Genomic DNA, 18,406 nt, shown 5'->3' on the forward strand with positions numbered 1-18,406 from the left:
CGCGCAAGTGGAGAGTCTCTATGGCACTGGCACCAGCTCGCATCTTTGCACCTGTGTCTTGTTCGGATGACACAGCGCGTTGATGTATGTCAAGTTTAGAGACAACGTATCTGTAAAGAACTCTTTGGCAGTTCTGATAGCACTTTATTAATCACTATCAGGGTCAGAAAAGATCGTCTTGTTTTGGTGTAATAGGTACAGTAATACTCAACAACATTAACCCAAGAACCTCATTGTGTAAGTACAAGCTGAGGGGGAAATGGAGGGAAGCTCCCTGTTCTTTAATTTTTGTACTCTTAGTGGAGCTTTCACATAGATTTTCTTGCTAGAGGAGATCGGTTGGCTCACATCAGTGCAATTTAATTTCACCTCTTCTACAGCTCTGTACAATGCGTGTGCAAGGCAAGTGATGTGTGCCACACTGGGATAGAGACTCTGAAGTCTGTAGGCTGCTACAGCCATGTATGAAGCACCATTTATTGGTCTCTATTCACACCAACAGTGACAGTAGCTTCATTGAGTTGTCAAACGCAAAGGCAGTTGTCGAGCTGTTTATTCTGCTGAGAGCTTCACACCCTTAGGAGAAACATTTCTCCAGGTCCGTCAACTTTAAGGACACCAACAAAAGTATTTACAATTTAACCCCTATCCAAATTGGTGATTTCCGATAGACGCCCTAATCTCTTGGTCAACAACTTTAGTTCGTATTTTGTCGAGCACTTCCTCGTAGCACACAGATAAATAGTCGTTTCTCAGCGTAGCTTCATCTGGAACTGGATTTATTTTGTACTTCAAGAACTGTCTGAAGCGGGGATTCTTCAGCTTCTCCAATAGGACATTGCAAGACACCACCATCTTAAACAAGTTCTTGCACCTCTGAAGATGGACATGTCTACTCAAATAACAGCGTTCGTCTGCTGTCCTTCTCAGCACTTATCTTCGTGCAGCTACTGTGTTTGGAGGTGTTGCAGTGTTTTTACACATTAAAGCCATTTCCCCCATTAACCTTAACTTCATATAGTTTATAAAATAATATTTCCTTGTCATTGCTGAAGAATTTCTCCCCTGGTTTCGTCGAATAGGACTAAGTTTGTATTCAAACTGAATGGGGCGACTACTTGTGCTATGTTTATTGTGCCAGAAGCCACCCTTGTTGGCTTCGAGAATGTTTTGTAGACTCTGTGCAACAATCTTTATATCAGTGAACGGACTACATAATGTGTTACACTGCTTGTCTACTATAAACCTGATAAATAAATCTTTGTAGTAATTGTGTTTAATTGTGACAACATTACCTCAAACATTGTCATGTGAGTAAAATTTTCGTGTTTATATTCTTGTGTACTTAAAAATACGACAAACATTTGGATTTCTGGAAAAAAAATTGGTCGAAATATGATTCATTATGGAAAAAGTTGTCCGAAATTTGACCTATTACTAAAAAAGATATAAACATAATTTTTGCTACATTAAAGCTTTGTGGATGAATTGCTGTAAAATTCACCCTAAAGTTCAGGAAAAAGATTTGACACTAAGATCCATGCCAAACTAATAATAGAATAGTAGGCCCTCATTCAGAGAAGACAGTAATCCTCACATGGTTGAGACCTATTCTTGAGTAGTTGTTTAAAGAAGGAAAAGTAACAGCTAAGGGAGAACATTGTAAACCAATAGTAGTGAGTGACATTTTTGGTAATAAAGTTGATGTTCACCTATATTCTGTGCATAAAATATCATTAATCTTACACCATGGCTAGCGCTAATGAGGAAGAAATATTGTTGCCTCCTAGTACCAGTAATGGGAGTGTGTGTTACTGGAACCCCCTGTAATAAAGGGAAGCAAATTAAAAAAGAAACATGACTACCAGTTACGATTAAAAAGTGGAACTTCCATCAAACATTGTTGCTAGTGCCATAGATCCTGTTAGGATAAGATTGGTTACTTGATAATTATTATCGATTGGATTTCAACCAGAAAATATTTGTGTGGAAAATAGGTAAAAAGGTAGCTAGCATAGCTTTCCAAAGTAATCCATTGAAATCTAAGCAAGGCCCATCATCAGAGGAGCATATTCATTTAGTTGTGTTTACTGATATTATTGCAACAGATGAAAATAAACAAGAAAAAGAAGGGAAGTATTAAATCAAGAGGAGTTGGCATTAAATTGATAGCAAGAGAATCACCTGTAGTGCCAGAAGAACAGAAATCTTAATTAGAAGGTATTCTGTTAAAACATAAAGATGTGGTCACAGATAACTTGGGACTAATGAAGGAATACTTCTGTAAGTTTAAAGTAAAAGATGACACAGTTTTTTTCCTTTTGCAAGTCGTATCCACTACCAATAAACCTTCGAATTGCAGTGAGAGATGAAATATGAAAGGAGATAGACAGCAACATAACTCAATGCATTTTTAGGGTCTGTTGTGGGTACTTAAGAGACTTGTGGTAGGTGTTCATTTAGTTTTAGATTCATGATCACTCCATAAACACAAAGAGACAGAAAGGGTTAGAACCCTGAGTACAGAAGTGATGTTATCTAACTTTGATGAAGCAGAATTTCATATTTCCATAGATTTCATGGAAGGATACTGGCAGGTAGCATTACATGACCACTCAAGGCCATACACAGCCTTCTTATTTGAAAGAAAATCTTTTCAGTTTAAAGTAAATGCCATGGAAGTATTACAATTCGCCTTGGGTTGTGAGCTGTACCAAGGAGAATGGAATCCAGGAGAAGGTGATCACAGAACAACAGCTTTCATTAGTTGAAGTCTTGGCAAGCATGATTGAATTACTCCATTACCGAATTGGACATTCCTGTGTCAGTTTTCATTCCTGCTCAATATTTATTAGGGAGGGAATTAGTGCAAGAATTAATAATGTATGTCAATGATTTATTAATAGTCTACAAGACTTGGGAAGACTGTTGACAATTATTGATATATATTTTGAGGTGACTGGAAGAAAAAGGGTTACTAATAAAAGTTTCTAAAACATACTTTTGGTGACAAGAGTTGACTTTTTGGGACACAGTGTGAGAATAATGGGAATACAACTATGTCCAGAAAGAATGCAAGTTATAAAAGACTGTCCAGAGACTAGAAATATTAAGCATCTATGATCACTTAGATTTGGCTGGATTCTATAGGAGCTTTGTAAGAGGCTAGGCTATGAAAGATGCTCATTTATCGAACTTATTGAAATAGAAAACTATCTGGAACTGTGATGAAAGTACAAAAGAAGACTTTAGCAATATTAAGCAAGCTAAAGCAAAAGCATGGAAATAAGACAAGTCACTATTTCGCACTGACTATGAACTTCACTACATAATAGATGAGAATAAATATTTTATGAGTAATATCTAGATAAGTATGCATGAGAAGATAGCATTTACTATTAAGGAATTACTCATTACTCACAGAAGTCACCATAATTTGCCACAGCCCACATTTAAAAAGAACAAGAGATCAGAAGAGACATCAGAACTGAATACATTCTCTCTTACATGCATAGCCATCACCACATAGAGAGATGGTAATAAATGGCAAGAATATCCAGATTACATTCTAAGTCCAAAAAGGCTACTCTGTAAAAGGAACAACATATATTTTGTCAAGGACAACCTTGTTCTGTAAGTTCTAAGCTTTTCGATCTCTGATAGTGGCAGGAGCTGAAGTGGTGTAATAAATGAAGAAAATTTTAATATCGGTCTAGACGACTTTACTCAAAATAATGTTTCTTGCTCATGCTGAGTTGAACAAAGAGTAGTATATTTAAGAGACAGTAGTATATTTAACAGGAAGCTCAGTAATAAGGTATGGGTTCAAAATACAATAGAATTAAGGTAACTAAAGTTATAAGAGGGAAGACGAGAAAGTAGCAGTTTAGTGGGAGTGATGTAATAATGAACAGGCTATGATACGCATATATACATGAATTATATTATGAATAGTGCAGGTGGGATAAAGGGAGTATTACTTAAGTTTAAATGGAGGAAAAATGGAGGCATATATATAGGGCCAATATAGCTATAAAATTTGAATGGTCTTTATGAAGGATTTTTCTGTAGGAGGAGGAGTATTTATGGGTTTCTGCAGAAGTAGGATACTATTAGCTTTGAGGATTACTATAAAGTTGCAAAATACAGGAACGAACCTGAGTTTTGTGGTCTAATTCTTATACTCATTTCAGAAATGGATAACTAGGACAGAATTGTCTTAACTTTGTGTGCTGCTCTTAACACAGAAAGTAGGAAGTTAACAAGTTCACTACACTAGTTGTTCTCAACATTTATTACATTTGATTGTTTGAAATTGACTGATTAATATATAAACTCCGAAAAGCTCGAAGTGTCTATGGAAAACTATAATTTGCTGTCAGAACTGAATGGATACATCCAACGACTTGGGATGTTTGCATGTTTCACAACTATTCCTTAGAATTTTTTGTACTTTTCTCATGGTTAGCAGTACCTTTGTTTGCTAGGAGCTTTTTACGAGGGGAGTTTTTACTTATTTTCGATGGTTAAATCACATGATTTAGTTTATACACATTTTTAGGGAATGTTAGCTTAACTTAGAATAAGTAGGTTAACTGCCTGCTTACCTTATCCTACTTGAAGGATGTGTAGAGGAAATAAGAAATGAGGCTCCTAAGCCTATGTTTCCTCACAAGTTTAGTTGGTAATCCAGATGAAGATACAACTATGATCAATTCATAATAGGAATTAATAATTACTCCATGTCCAGTCAGCATGATTAGGCTACGAATACTCCCTGTGTCTGAATAGACCATTGATAATTAAAACAGAGGTACAGCTGGTTTACCAGCCACCATTGTGGCTGGTCCACATACATAGAGAAATAGAGACAATGAAAAAATAATATATGGTCATAACATTTTAAGACTATAACTTACTTCAAGAATTCAAATTCCTATTGAAGAATGGTTACTTTGCACCAGTGTTTATCCGACCTCAAGCAAAGTATTTGAGATCAGATACATTGAAATGATAAATTTTTACTGAGTCTTTGTAAGTAATCATTAAGTAACGTTAGGGCTATGTCATGAGTAAAGATGTTTTGAAATGGAGTTATATGAAATATTACTTAGTTCAAATACCATAAGTAAAGGGTTTTTATTTTACAAAGTTTTAACAATTTTCGTTTCTGAAGACAAATGTACAATCTGAACTAGCAGTATTATTTATTTCTCTACGTCCTGTGGTTGTGATGACATCATTTACATACACAAAAAGGTGACATACAGTATAACATACCACTTGGGTAAGGCAATGTGTTGCACAATGTCTACCAGGCCGACAAATGATGAGTATCATAGTGAGCATACCGGTTTTTTATAAGTTTGTTGTTCTAGAATAGCATGTTGTTTGGAAGTTTATGACTGTCTGTGCATGTACATGGGTAAGGATGGGCGCCACATGTCTGCAAGGTGGAATGACGGCAGCTGCTTTACTATACTTTTGTGGTACTTGCTGGTTCGGCTGTTTATTCCATCGGAGATGTGACTTGCCATGAAACTGCATACTCTGTGACAATATGAATTATTGCATGCAGAGAAAAAAACAAAACAAACATTTTTTATACGTCAAAATGGATTAAGATAACTTTCATTAAGGTTAAGCATAATGCATGTAACGTTACAGCTCATATTTGAAAACAAACCTTTATGAAGTGTTTTTGCATCATATATGAATGGTCAGTACAATTGTACTTCCAAAGAAATGCTATTTCCTAATTAGCAGAAAGTTACTAATTTGAGAAAAATATACAGCTTACAGCACCAGAAAAGTTACAGTGAAGAGAAATCCATATTAACAAATAATTACACAGACCAACAATGGAAAACTTTTTGGTGAAAATACCTTATTCTTTTTATTGTTAGGGTGGGAAATCTAAATATGATACTTCAAAAACTGTATCACCCACCATTTCTTCACACTTTACAGTTAAATTTATTAAAGTAAGTGATTTTTTAAAGAATTTAACAGCTTTTGTATAGTTAAAATAATTTAAAATGAGGTGCAATAAATGTAGATGAGAAACATTTGCTGGCACAAAAGGTCAATTCTATTTTTGTGTTAACAGATGGTGGTTTGTATACTGTCAATCTAACTTCACTTTCTCGTTTCCTGTACATGTGCTCAATACAGTGTTTAATCGTGGTTGTAAAAACTCTGCTGACAGTTTTTGTTATATTTGTGTTGAATTTGTGATTAAAAACACCAAAGAAACATTGTTGACTTTTTGAAAAAGGTTTATTTATCATACTTTCGATCTAAACTTGGTCATCAAGATAAATTTTAGGCGCCACACAAGGTATATTGTGTGTGTGTTGGAGACCTGAGAAAATGGTTGAAAAAGGAGAGAAAAGCCTTTAGATTTGCTGTTCCCATGATATGGAGGAAGCCAAGAAATCATTCCGATGATTGCTACTTTTGCAGTGTTGATATTACTGGTCATTATGCGGAAAACAAAAAAGGTAATAAGCTACTCTAACCTTTCATCTGCCATCCGATCAGTAAGGCATGGTGTAGATTTGCTGTTTCCTGACCCACCAGATGATTTAAATTCTGTTCTAACAGAAGTATTTTCTGATGCACAATGTGATTTAGATGAACCAGACGATGATGAATTCCAATGTAATACAGAAAGTCTAGAGCCCAAATTGTTTACTGAGACCGAGCTTAACGATTTGGTTAGGGATCTGGGCTTAATGAAAGAAAAAGTTGAATTGCTTGGCTTTAGATTAAAAGAAAAGAACTTATTGGCAGTTGAAACCAGCATATACATGCATAGAAAGAGTGAGCAGCAATTTTCCAACTTTTTTCAACAAGAAGGTGATTTAGTGCACTGCTCAGACATTCCAGGTCTGATGAATGAGTTTGGTACTGAATACAACAAGGAAGACTGGAGGATGTTTATTGATTCATCCAAAACTAGTTTTAAGGCTGTTTTATTAGACAATTGTAACATGTATGCATCTATACCTGTTGGACATTCTGTACACATGAAAAAAAGCTATGAAAATCTAGAAATAATGTTAAATGAAATAGGCTATTCTGCTCATGGTTGGATGAAATGTGGCGATCTAAAAGTAACATGCATGCTCCTTGGTCAGCAAGGTGGCTTTACCAAATTTCCATGTTTCTTGTGTGAATGGGACAGTAGGGCTAGGGATGAACACTGGTACAGAAAGAACTCGTCTGTGAGGAAGTCTTTAAAACCTGGTGAGAAGAACATTCTACACAAAACCTAGTAGATCCAAATAACGTCCTCCTGCCACCTCTACATATAAAGTTAGGCATAATGAAATAGTTTGTAAAGGCTTTGCCTAAAGATGGACTACTTCTTTTTCTCGATCAGTCGATAAAAGCTGACGTCGAGAGATTGTGAGTAAGATATTGGCCACGCCTTCTTTGCCAGCCTCCTCCACTTTCGTCTCGCACGCCACTGCTACGTAAGACCACCATGCAGCAGCGAATACTCGATCGCTGCTGTCCTTCGTTTTACAACTTATTGTTAAACCTAAATCGCACTACACTGACTTGTGTCCGCTTTGAGTTTCCCGTCGTTTCGCCTCAGACGAAACTCACACACAGGAGTGGGTATGATGACAGTTTTTCATACCGGAAATTATCAGATTTCTAAATTACCACGATTAGTCGTAATTTTTTCTTCATACTTTGTGTTTCTTCACTCATGCCGTAACCACGGCTATAATGGTTCTGCAAACAAATATGCTGCATGAGTGTGGAAAACCACAGGATGGTTGTTATTTGTCATGATTAACATTTTTTTAAAAAACTTTCGGGAAATCGTGTTTTCACTAATAGAAGCAATAGATTTCTTTTATGTTGCCTCATTTGGTAAGAGGGTTTGAGTTGATTTGGGGTGAGGGGACCAAATAGCGAGATCATCGGTGGTCGCATCAGATTAGGGAAGGACGGGGAAGGTAGTCGGCCGTGCCCTTTCAAAGCTGTCACCCCGGCATTTGCCTGAAGCGATTTAGGGAGATCACAGAAACTTCAATCAGGAAGGCCGAACGTGGGTTTAAACCGTCGTCCTCCCAAATGCGAGTACAGTGAGCTAACCAATGTGTCAGCTTGCCCAGTCGTATGGCAAGAGTATTGCGCAAAAGAAACAGGAAGGACAAAGTCCCGTAGGCTGCCGTCATTCCGTCGGTCACGTGGCGACGTGCTGACACGGGATTGGCTGCCTCGAAGTGGCGTGATACTCTCATAGCAGTACAGAGCAGGGTGTGGTCGCATCCACATCATCTCAGCACACAGATTGTTGGAAAGAGTGATATTGTATTTCTCTAAACACAATTTTAATAACATTCTCCGATTAACACATCAATTCAAAAATGCAAAATTAGCCTCTCAGACAGTGCAATCTTTATGGTTAAAGCCTAACACAACTGTGAAGCTAGTAGCAGTATCCATTCCCTTTGTTTCCAGCGTCTCAAGCATAGTAATAAGGAAAATATAATAATAATAATGCTACCAATAAAACGTGATGTAGTTGTTGATGTGGTCTTGAATGAAAGACTGGTTTGTGCAGCTCTCCACTTTACTGTATCCTGTGCAAGCCTCCTCATGTTCGCTAAATACAGCAACCTCTATTTGAATCTGCTTAACTGTATTCATCGCTTGGCCTCCCTCTACAATTTTTACTCAGCACACTTCCCTCTACTATCAAACTACCGCTACCTTCATGCCTTAGGACATGTAGTACCAAATGGTCCCTTCTTCTAGTCAAATTCTTCTATAAATTTCTTTTCTCCCCAATTACATTCAGTACCACCTCATTAGATACTCGATCTACCTATCTAATGTTCAGCATTATTCTGTAGTACCACATTTGGAAAACTTCTATTCTCTTCTTATTTGAACTGCTTGTAATCCACATTTCATTTCTGTAGAAGGCTACACTCCACACAAATAGCTTCAGAGAACACATCCTGACACTGAAATTTGTATTAGATGTTAACAAATTCTGCTTCTTGAGAAATGTGTTTCTAGCTACAACCAGTCTGCATTTTATATCCTCTCTGCTCCCGCCATCCTCAGTTACTTTGCTGTCAAAACAGCAAAAATCAACTAAAACTTTTACGTGCCTCATCAGTAAACCCATCACCCAATTCTTTAAAGATTCAAACTCATATGTATGAAACACCTTCAAACGTCTGATAAATACAAGAATGAGGTAAGGTGTTAAATATTTGACACTAACCATGTAAGGGAGAAAAAATTTAACGAAGATTTAAAATTACGTTTAAAGTTATGTTTCATGCTCTTCGATTTGGGAGCTTAGAATGCTGACTGTGGGTTGCACATTATCCAAACAAACCAAAAAAGAAGCTTCATTTTACTTTAATTATGCAGGTCAGCCCTAAACACTGGATGGTGTGAAAATAATCTAATAAATCCATTCACATGATCAGACTTTACATTTTGTAAGCCAGATGACTTCAAAGTTACTATTTTAATCAGTCACTTTTTATTGTTAGTTTTGTGATATTCAACAAGGTTTATGTAGCCTGTCTGACTTTTTCGTTCTATTGCAGTATTCAGTGACAATCTAAACATTATAACTATATGAATGAAAATATCTTTAGTGAATATTGTCTGCCATAATTTCCCGATTTGTTGAATCATATGCAGATGTCATTTTTGATCGTTTAATTGAAAAGAATGTATCCATATTCATTATTACTAGTACAAAAAGATTTACTTTGCATTTATTTATGAAATATGCTTGCCTTTTGGGTTATGAAAGTAGTGTGTTCTTCAAAATATACTGAGTCAACTACCAATGCTTTGAGATACAATAAAACTGATAATACCATGTTACAATTTATTCTTAGGGTATAATTGTCTGCTGAGGACCATATCAAATACAAAAATTTTAAAACCTTGACCACTCCTGAATAAATTTCTGCAAACATCCACGTTTGCTGCATTTAAATATGGCTGCCATCAATGTTTGCACCATATCATAGCTCAGAAAAGAAAATACACACTGTCATCTGAAGCTGTCAAACCAAACAAATGTGTCCCTTATTAGTTGGTTAGTAGATAACTGCCTATAACAGCTAATTTTACAATGGTGATGTGTAATGTTGTTCTTATGGCGTCAGGTTAGAATTACACAATGACTTTTCAATCGAATTATCGTTTAAACAATTTCAAAGACAACCAAAATGATGTTCAGGTATCCTTACACTCTGTCTCTGTTGTTTCGAGGCAAATCGTGTTTGTAATATATTGACTAAACTGGTTTGGTGTGGGGACAGAAGGGCTAAAAGTTACAAAAACAATAATTACTACAAAATCAAAATTGTACATAATTTAATTGGTATATTAAAAGACTGTATCTGATTAGCACATTACGTATTAGGCGTCGGATTTTGTAAGGTTGAGTTATCTCGAAATTTGCTGCTACATCCTTATTTCTGCTTTAGTTAATTAATAATGACTAAAACATCTTCTTTTAGATTAATCAGATCACTTCCATCACGGCATTTTGACCTCACAGTTTGATCAATCTATCTCATATGCTTAAAAACTATATTTAACGAAAGTACCAAAAAGCAAAGTGAAACACACATTCGTATCAGAGTTAGTGGGATTAGTCCATAGAAGCCATCCTCCACACACATAATGTTACTGTGGGTGGTTCTGATATCCACTAAGTGTTAGTAATGCTGATGATAGTTTCTAAATAAGAAAACTTAAATTACAAAGTGAAAGCTGATAAAGTAGATATAAGTGAAAAGATTTATATGAAAAGACACAATAACTGATAGCATTTTTATGTTGTATTAGGGACTGTTTCTTATGCTATGAGTGACTGAAATCAGGAAGTACCACAGTGTGTGACTGGCATTTGCATGAAATCAGACTGTGACATGATGTCTTTCTCCCAGTGTAATGTGCTCTTTGTCTTGACTACCACATTTATGAAAGCGCTGCTAAAGATTTGATCATAACTAAATATTTATGACAAAATGTTCAAATATATGTGAAATCTTATGGGACTTAACTGCTAAGGTCATCAGTCCCTAAGCTTACACACTACTTAACTTAAATTATCCTAAGGACAAACACACAAACACCCATGCCCGAGGGAGGACTCGAACCTCCGCCAGGATCAGCCGCACAGTCCTTGACTGCAGTGCCTTAGACCGCTCGGCTAATCCCACGCAGCATTTATGACAAGCAAAACTACAAATATGATTGCTGCTCATTTCATTTGCACCAATTTAAGCTGTGCTCTTAGGTTTGCGTATAACCACACTCTCAAAAATCGTGGCTTATTTCAAAGAAATCACAAAGCATTGGTAACAAGCAAGACTATACATACGATTGCTGCTCGTTTCACTCGCAGTAACTTAAGCTTTACTTGTAGGTTCCCACCTAACCACACCCTCAGGAATCATGACATATTAAAAAAAGTCAATTATTTGTGATAAGAAAAAATGTAAATTTCATATGATGTAAATGTCTTTACTGTTTGTTTCACTAGCAGCAGTTTCATCGTTCATTTTTTAAGCTTGAAGCCATGAAAGAGAAGAAACTCATTTCATGTAAATAACATCGAATATTGTGGGACATGCTTCTATTACATAAATAAGAAGACCCAGAATGTGTTACAAAAGCAAAGCTGGAGAGAAAAGGTATTAGTGTGTTCTAGGATATTATCCTACTTCTTTCAGTTCTGTAACACTACGTCTCTAACCACAGTGAATGCATTTCATCTTGAAATCTCTTAAGGACTGATGTGTCTAAGAGATATTTAATTATAACAAATTGTATATAGAGTGATGTGTTTGTGATAAATCTTCTATTTGACATTGCCTTCAAATTGCATACTGTCAAAAAATCAAAGTTATAACATGGAAACAACGAAATATGATGGATACAATACTGTGTCTCAAAATTAGTGAGTGAGGAATGTCACATGACCGATTTCTGATTTCAACCAAACACTAGCCACTAATTTCTGATTTCAGCCAAATGCCAGCCACATAACATAATACTTCCTAATTTTAGTGACTCACAATACGTTATGTCATAACCAGTGATTAGTATGTGAAAATTTATGTTATGATGGTACCACTTTTGTTCCAGCTGGTAAAAATTGAGGAGCATTAAAGCAGTAAAGTAGGGATCATTTCAGAGCAGCCAGTAAGTGGTTCCATCTCACTGAATTTTGTATTAATACTGACAAACTGTAAATATTCTCTTTACCTTATCAATTAAAGAGGATGGCAATAACTGCTTCAGCTAAACTTCTTGACTTCTGTCTTCACACGAAATTAACATGGAAGAATTATACCAAATATATCTCTACTAACTTAGTATGTGCTACATATTTGTTAGGTAAACTAAGGTCATGTGTTAATGATAAGCTATTGCTAAATGCATACTATACCTTTTTCCAAGCACAATTGACATGCCATTGTGTTATTGAGGAATTTCCCTGGAGCAAAAAAAGATCACATTTGGCAAAAATAAGGAGTTCAGATGCATTTGTGGGGCTATAAATAATGTCTTGGGAACCCTATTTAAAAAAAAAAAAAAAATATATAAATAAATAAAAATACCCACAGCTACATTCCTCTTCATATTAAGTTGTCTAATACATACAAAAGAAAACTAGCATTATTACAAACTAAAACACTCTATCCATTGATGTTATTTTGGAAATTTGTGGTACGTTCCTATTGGGACAAACTGCTGAGGTCATGAGGTCATTGGTTTACACACTACTTAATCTAAAACTATCTCACGCTAAGGATAACACACCCATCCACGCCCGAGGGAGGATCCGAACCTCTGATGGCAGGGGGGGCGGCGGGGGGGGGGGGGGCGGAGTTCTGCAGGAACTGTGACAAGGTGCCTCGACCCCGCGGTGGTGTAGCCTCGTGGCCCGTCAATATAATACACACCTAAAACAGAAGACAGACATCACAGTCGCTAGACTTAAGGAAACTCTAGACAGTTACAAATACATGAGGGTAAAACAGTTTAATATGTTGTCACTACAGGTACACAATGTGTCACCAATATGTTTAAAGACGTCGCACAGTTGTGGCTTTGAGAGAAAAAGCATTTTATACAATAGAAGAGTTCGAAATAGGCTTTAAAAATTATCTCAGACAGTAATATAGTTTCATTACATTAAACTTATGTATGTGATTCTACATAATACATCATGCGCAGTATGATGGACAATTTAATGTCGAACAGTAATTACGTAAAATATTTTTTAGTCTGTGCGTGTTATTTATGTAATTGTATTGCTACGTCTGTGTACACAAAAGATTATGTTGGTTGCATTTTTAAAGGTGTATAATAAATAAATAAATGAAACATCCTTCATCTGAAGCACTTGATTAGATAGAAAGTGTGTATTTGTAATTGACCTTGATCTTTTTTCCTTTCAGATAATTTTGCAGTTACAGTCATCTCGAATACAGGCTGCTGTGGCAGACTTATATCCATTTATGGTATTTACCAAACTATTCTATTCGTTATGTTCGGCTGACGTAGAGACCCATAAATCTTCCTGTCTATTCCAGAAATTGGGAATCTAGCACTTTCTGCAGTGTTTGCTTATTTTTACATGACATCCATTTTCTCACTGTCGTTTCTTGGGGTGGTAGATTTTATATTGCCACAATATTATTTTCCAACTAATGAGAACTAATCAAGTAGATATATATGCAAAACAGAACTAACAGCCCCTTGGTTTCCAGAGCTCTTACTTCCATAACATAAGGTGTGCAAAGTTAACGTATCTATAGAAATACCAGTAACTTGATGTTTTTAATTTCTGGATCTGTGTTGTTTACCAGTCATGATTGGACAGACTGTGTGAAGATTAAATATGCAAGAGTTATTTATCATTTTTCATATATATAAGGAAATATATATGATACACACACTGAAGAGCCAAAGAAACTGGTACACATGCCTAATATCGGGTAGGGCCCCCGCGAGTATGCAGAAGTTTTGCAGCATGACGTGGCATGGACTCAACTAATGTCTAAAGTAGTCATGGAAGGAATGACACCATGAATCCTGCAGTGCTGCCCATCAATCTGCTAGAGTAGAAGGGGGTCGAATCTGTACTGAACAGCTTGTTGCAAGGCATCCCAGGTATGCACAAACATGTTCATGTCTGGAGAGATGGAGGCCAGCGGAAGTGCTGGACGTGTGGGGTGTTGGATTGACCTGCTGGATTTTTCCAAGTCTGTCGGAATGCACAATGGACATGAATGGAGGCAGGTAGACATGATGTTTACATATGTGTCACCTGTCAGAATCGTATCTAGAAGTATAAGGGGTCCCATTTAATTCCAACTGCACACGTCCCACACCATTACAGAGCCTCCACCAGGTCGAATTGCGTGAACATAGGCTTGCAGTGCTGCAGTCTTTAGCTTGATGCAAAGATTCTGACTGCTTTTTTTATGTAGCACTGCCACATACTTGCAGCCTTCAGAATATCCCCATAACAGTAGGCCATGATTGATGTGGCTATTAAATATTGCATAATGCACTGTTATAAGGTATGGGTCAGCTAATACACCTTCTGTTCTCCTCAGAAGGTATATTACTGTACACACAAACTAAGTTGACACTCGGCGCGGGGGCTGAAGCGAGTGACAGTGGAGGCATCTCCCATTTACAGTCATTCCCATAAGCCACGGCGCCGAGTGTCAACTTACTTTCTGCAGATAGTACATCAGAGAGCTGGGAGCACACATACACTGTTTGTTCATTCATTATTAATTTGCTGTCAATCAGGAATCCCAGCAGTTTGATAGCCTCCATATTATCGGGGTATGCCACATTTGTAAGGCTGCATGTAAGATTTTGTTGTGTTATTTCTTCATTTGTTTTCATTTTATTGTCGAAGAACCATTGTTTGATGTTTTGTAAGATCACATTTGTTGTTTGCAGAGCTTGTGCAGCAGTTTTTGTTTTCGCAGATATTAACAGTGCACTGGCAAAAAATAAGTTAAAATCTATGTGAATGATCATTGCTCCGGTATGTCTGTACAAACAAAACACAGAAGGAAACATATACTGGAGACTGCCCAACCGAATGAACTGCTGGACAAGGAAATATGCATGTGTGGTTGGACATTTAAAAAAGTCAAATTCGTAATGTCCTGTTGGTGCCGAATTCACTGAAGACATGATACATGCACGGATTGGAGAAGGATAGAACTGTCTCTGTTATTTTCCTTGAGTTATTTAGTGAGATTACAGAATGCATAAATCTGGCAAATGAGTCAAGGATTATACACTTCAGAAAAGTTGCAGTAACATTTTCAGGGATCAGACCACCGCTATTGTCGCAGGTTCGAATCCTGCCTCGAGCACGGGTGTGTGTGATGTCCTTAGGTTAAATAGGTTTAAGTAGTTCTAGGGGACTGATGACCTCAGAAGTTAAGTCCCATAGTGCTCAGAGCCTTTTGAACCATTTTTTTAAACTAGTAAAGAGTATAGGAAGGTGTTTTGTACTGAGTGACTAAATCAGTCAAACAACACTTCGAAAATGTGCCTCTGTTTAATGGTTTCGTTCAAATTTAAATAAGAAACTCTCGTATTACAACGAGCCAATAATAGCAACCAAAGCATTAAGCCGTAAAAATCATATGCAAAACTTACGATAAAGATAGTGACATTTATAATAAGTATCCTTTACTTCCAAAGCAATTCGTATTTTCTCCTTGAGTTTCATTCTTCTACACATTTTTCTAACGCACACTGTGGACATTTTTATAAGCGGAGGTAAGTTTCTGGAAATTTCTTGTTTAGTTATTAGTGTAAGATCTACGATCTCTATTGGATTGGATTGGCTTTGTCAATAATGATTTTTAATTCTGTCATCAAATGCCCCCACTTTCGAAGTCAGTACTTTAATCTAAAAAGCCATGGATTCATGTCAACAAATAACAAAATATTTTAAATTAATCAAATAAACTGGCTTGTTCTAGTGCGTAGTTCAGTTGCTTTGTTGTCTTTGGTTGTCGGTATTATTAAAATCCACTGCTCCGGTATGTCTTCATTTATTAAAATACAATCTCTGAAAAGCAGTTTGTTTGGAGGCGTACGAAAACCGGTGCTGTGTTTATCTTGGTTTGTTATTTTGAGTATGCGTATGGTGTCCATTGTCATGTAATCGTATCGTGTTAAGAAGTTATTTGTGTGTTCGAAGTTTGGTTGCGCGTTGCGCGATTACTTGCTAGTTACAAGCAGTTATTTTTATCGGTGTACTGCTACAAATTATTCGATTGTTGTAAAAGACGTCTCCAGGGCTATTACGAGTCATAACGTCTCAAAATTGATGAAAATACGTCCTCAAATAATCTCCCTTCATTGTCTCATACCATTATTATATATACTGTCTGATGTTTTGGATTCCGGGGGAGAAAAACCGGTAAATTAAGTTTGTAATCATTTATTTGATGGTTTCAGGTGCATTAGTAACATCCAGTACCGGTATGTAATTTCACTGATAAAATAAAACCATTACCGTCACACCCCTCCAGTTCTGTAGGACTACGGTTTTGTTGAATACACATTTTTAATATTGAACTGTATTAATCATCCCTTTTATGTGTAATCATGCTTATTTCTAGACCTCGGTATATTTATTTTATTACGCATTTTATCGCAGTCATGTTTTACGTGAAGTTTCATTGCTCACATCGAAATAATTGTGACGCATTGGCATTATTTCACCTAAACCAAGTACGTAAAGATCTGTATTTACGAAAACCGGTACATGAAATGTGTAGCTATTGTAATTGGAATTGTGAATAAGTTTTGTTTTAATTGTAGCGTAAATCATTGGTAAGGTTGAAATATGGCATCCCGGCTAAGACACAAGTTGAAAATATGATCACTATTTTTTATTTACTTAAATTTGCCATATTTCGTGACAGTGCCTTTTCCGTTAGACATTTGCAAGGCGAAATTAGTCTTGGCTTCAGTTGTCTAAGTATGATTCTACAATGCATCATTGTCGGCTGCAGAAAAGACGTGGTTCAACGTGTTTCTCTCATTTTGGTGTTTCAAATACAGTTTCTTCAAATGTAGTTTCTTCTTTTTAGTTAATACAAAAATAATAGTAACATAATTCAAAATTATTTATGACGGCGACCTTCACATTGTTCTTCCGTCAACATACACCAAGAGTTAGCTGCCGACTAACTATAGTCAAAGACGACTCCAATGTCAAAGATATTTTACACAATTCACAAGTTTCCACTTGTAATCAGTCTCTTTGCTATTCTTCCATACATTTTCTAATAGTAATCAATATGCTTTTACTCTCAAAAACAGAAGTAAATTAACATATAATAAGACAAATTATAATAAATTCTGACAAAAATATAAGAAAACATTTACAATTCGGTATCGACAAATACGGTAAAAAAATAACATCTCCCAGATCTATTAAACTGCTCCCCAGGGCTTTTGTTGTTATGGACATATACAACAAAATCCCGACAACACTCAGTGATGGATCTGTATTACACAATTAGTACATTAATGATGCAGTCTGATAGCCTCTTCCAAATTTGGACTCTTTGAATCTGTGGACTTATTACTGGCTGTTGTTGCAATGATACTTCCCCATCAATCCCATACACAAAATTTTCAAGTAAAGAAATTATTTAACATGACAAATATACATGGTATAAAACATACATGAGAAATATTCTAACATACAGCATGCAGATTGAAAATAATAGAAAGGTAAAACTCATTTCCTAGAATAAGTTTTAATTTTTTTTTAACCCGTAACTGGTACACCTGGGTCCCAGGGACCCGAGCGAAATTTCTTTTTTCCAGCTCCGTGATGTGTGTGGTAGCACTGACTTCCCTCTCCCTGTACTCTCCTAACAATCAACTGGCTACCAGCCCACAACATTGTTGCAGGCGTTTCTTTGTTAGTTTTGTTTCTATAAAGGTGATCGGGTCCCGTGGACCCAGGTGTACCGTTAGTGAAAGTTTTCTTTTCGTGGCATTATTTCCGGTATCTTGGATTTACGGTGTAGTGCTTCAGAAAAATGAGCGAGGAAGATACTACAGATAATCTGAACGAACCATTGGACAGTGATATTGAAGACATAAGTGGAAGCGACAGTGACTATGAAATTAGTGAACATGAAACTGGAAGTGATGAAAGTGATGATGGAGACAGTAACAACGAACAATCTGGAACTAATTATATCTATGGAAGAAACAGATTCAAGTGGTCAACAACACCCAGCATACGTGGAAGAACCTCTCAAACCAACATCATTGCTCCAATTCACTTTCCTGGCATACGTAATGCAGCTAGACAGGT

General features: G+C 36.4%; 1 protein-coding gene across 1 annotated transcript in view; it reads right to left on the reverse strand.

Annotated features, from left to right (window-relative positions):
- LOC126484637 (molybdenum cofactor biosynthesis protein 1-like) overlaps positions 1-12,488 on the reverse strand; it is a 336,598-nt gene extending 324,110 nt beyond the window's left edge. The window contains exon 1 of the mRNA XM_050108229.1: positions 12,464-12,488. Within this exon, the coding sequence (XP_049964186.1) occupies positions 12,464-12,486 (23 nt within the window). The 5' untranslated portion in view covers positions 12,487-12,488. The remainder of the gene's footprint in view (positions 1-12,463) is intronic.
- Positions 12,489-18,406: the final 5,918 nt, after the last annotated feature.

Source organism: Schistocerca serialis, chromosome 6, assembly GCF_023864345.2.
Source record: "Schistocerca serialis cubense isolate TAMUIC-IGC-003099 chromosome 6, iqSchSeri2.2, whole genome shotgun sequence".
NCBI classification, from domain to species: domain Eukaryota; kingdom Metazoa; phylum Arthropoda; class Insecta; order Orthoptera; family Acrididae; genus Schistocerca; species Schistocerca serialis.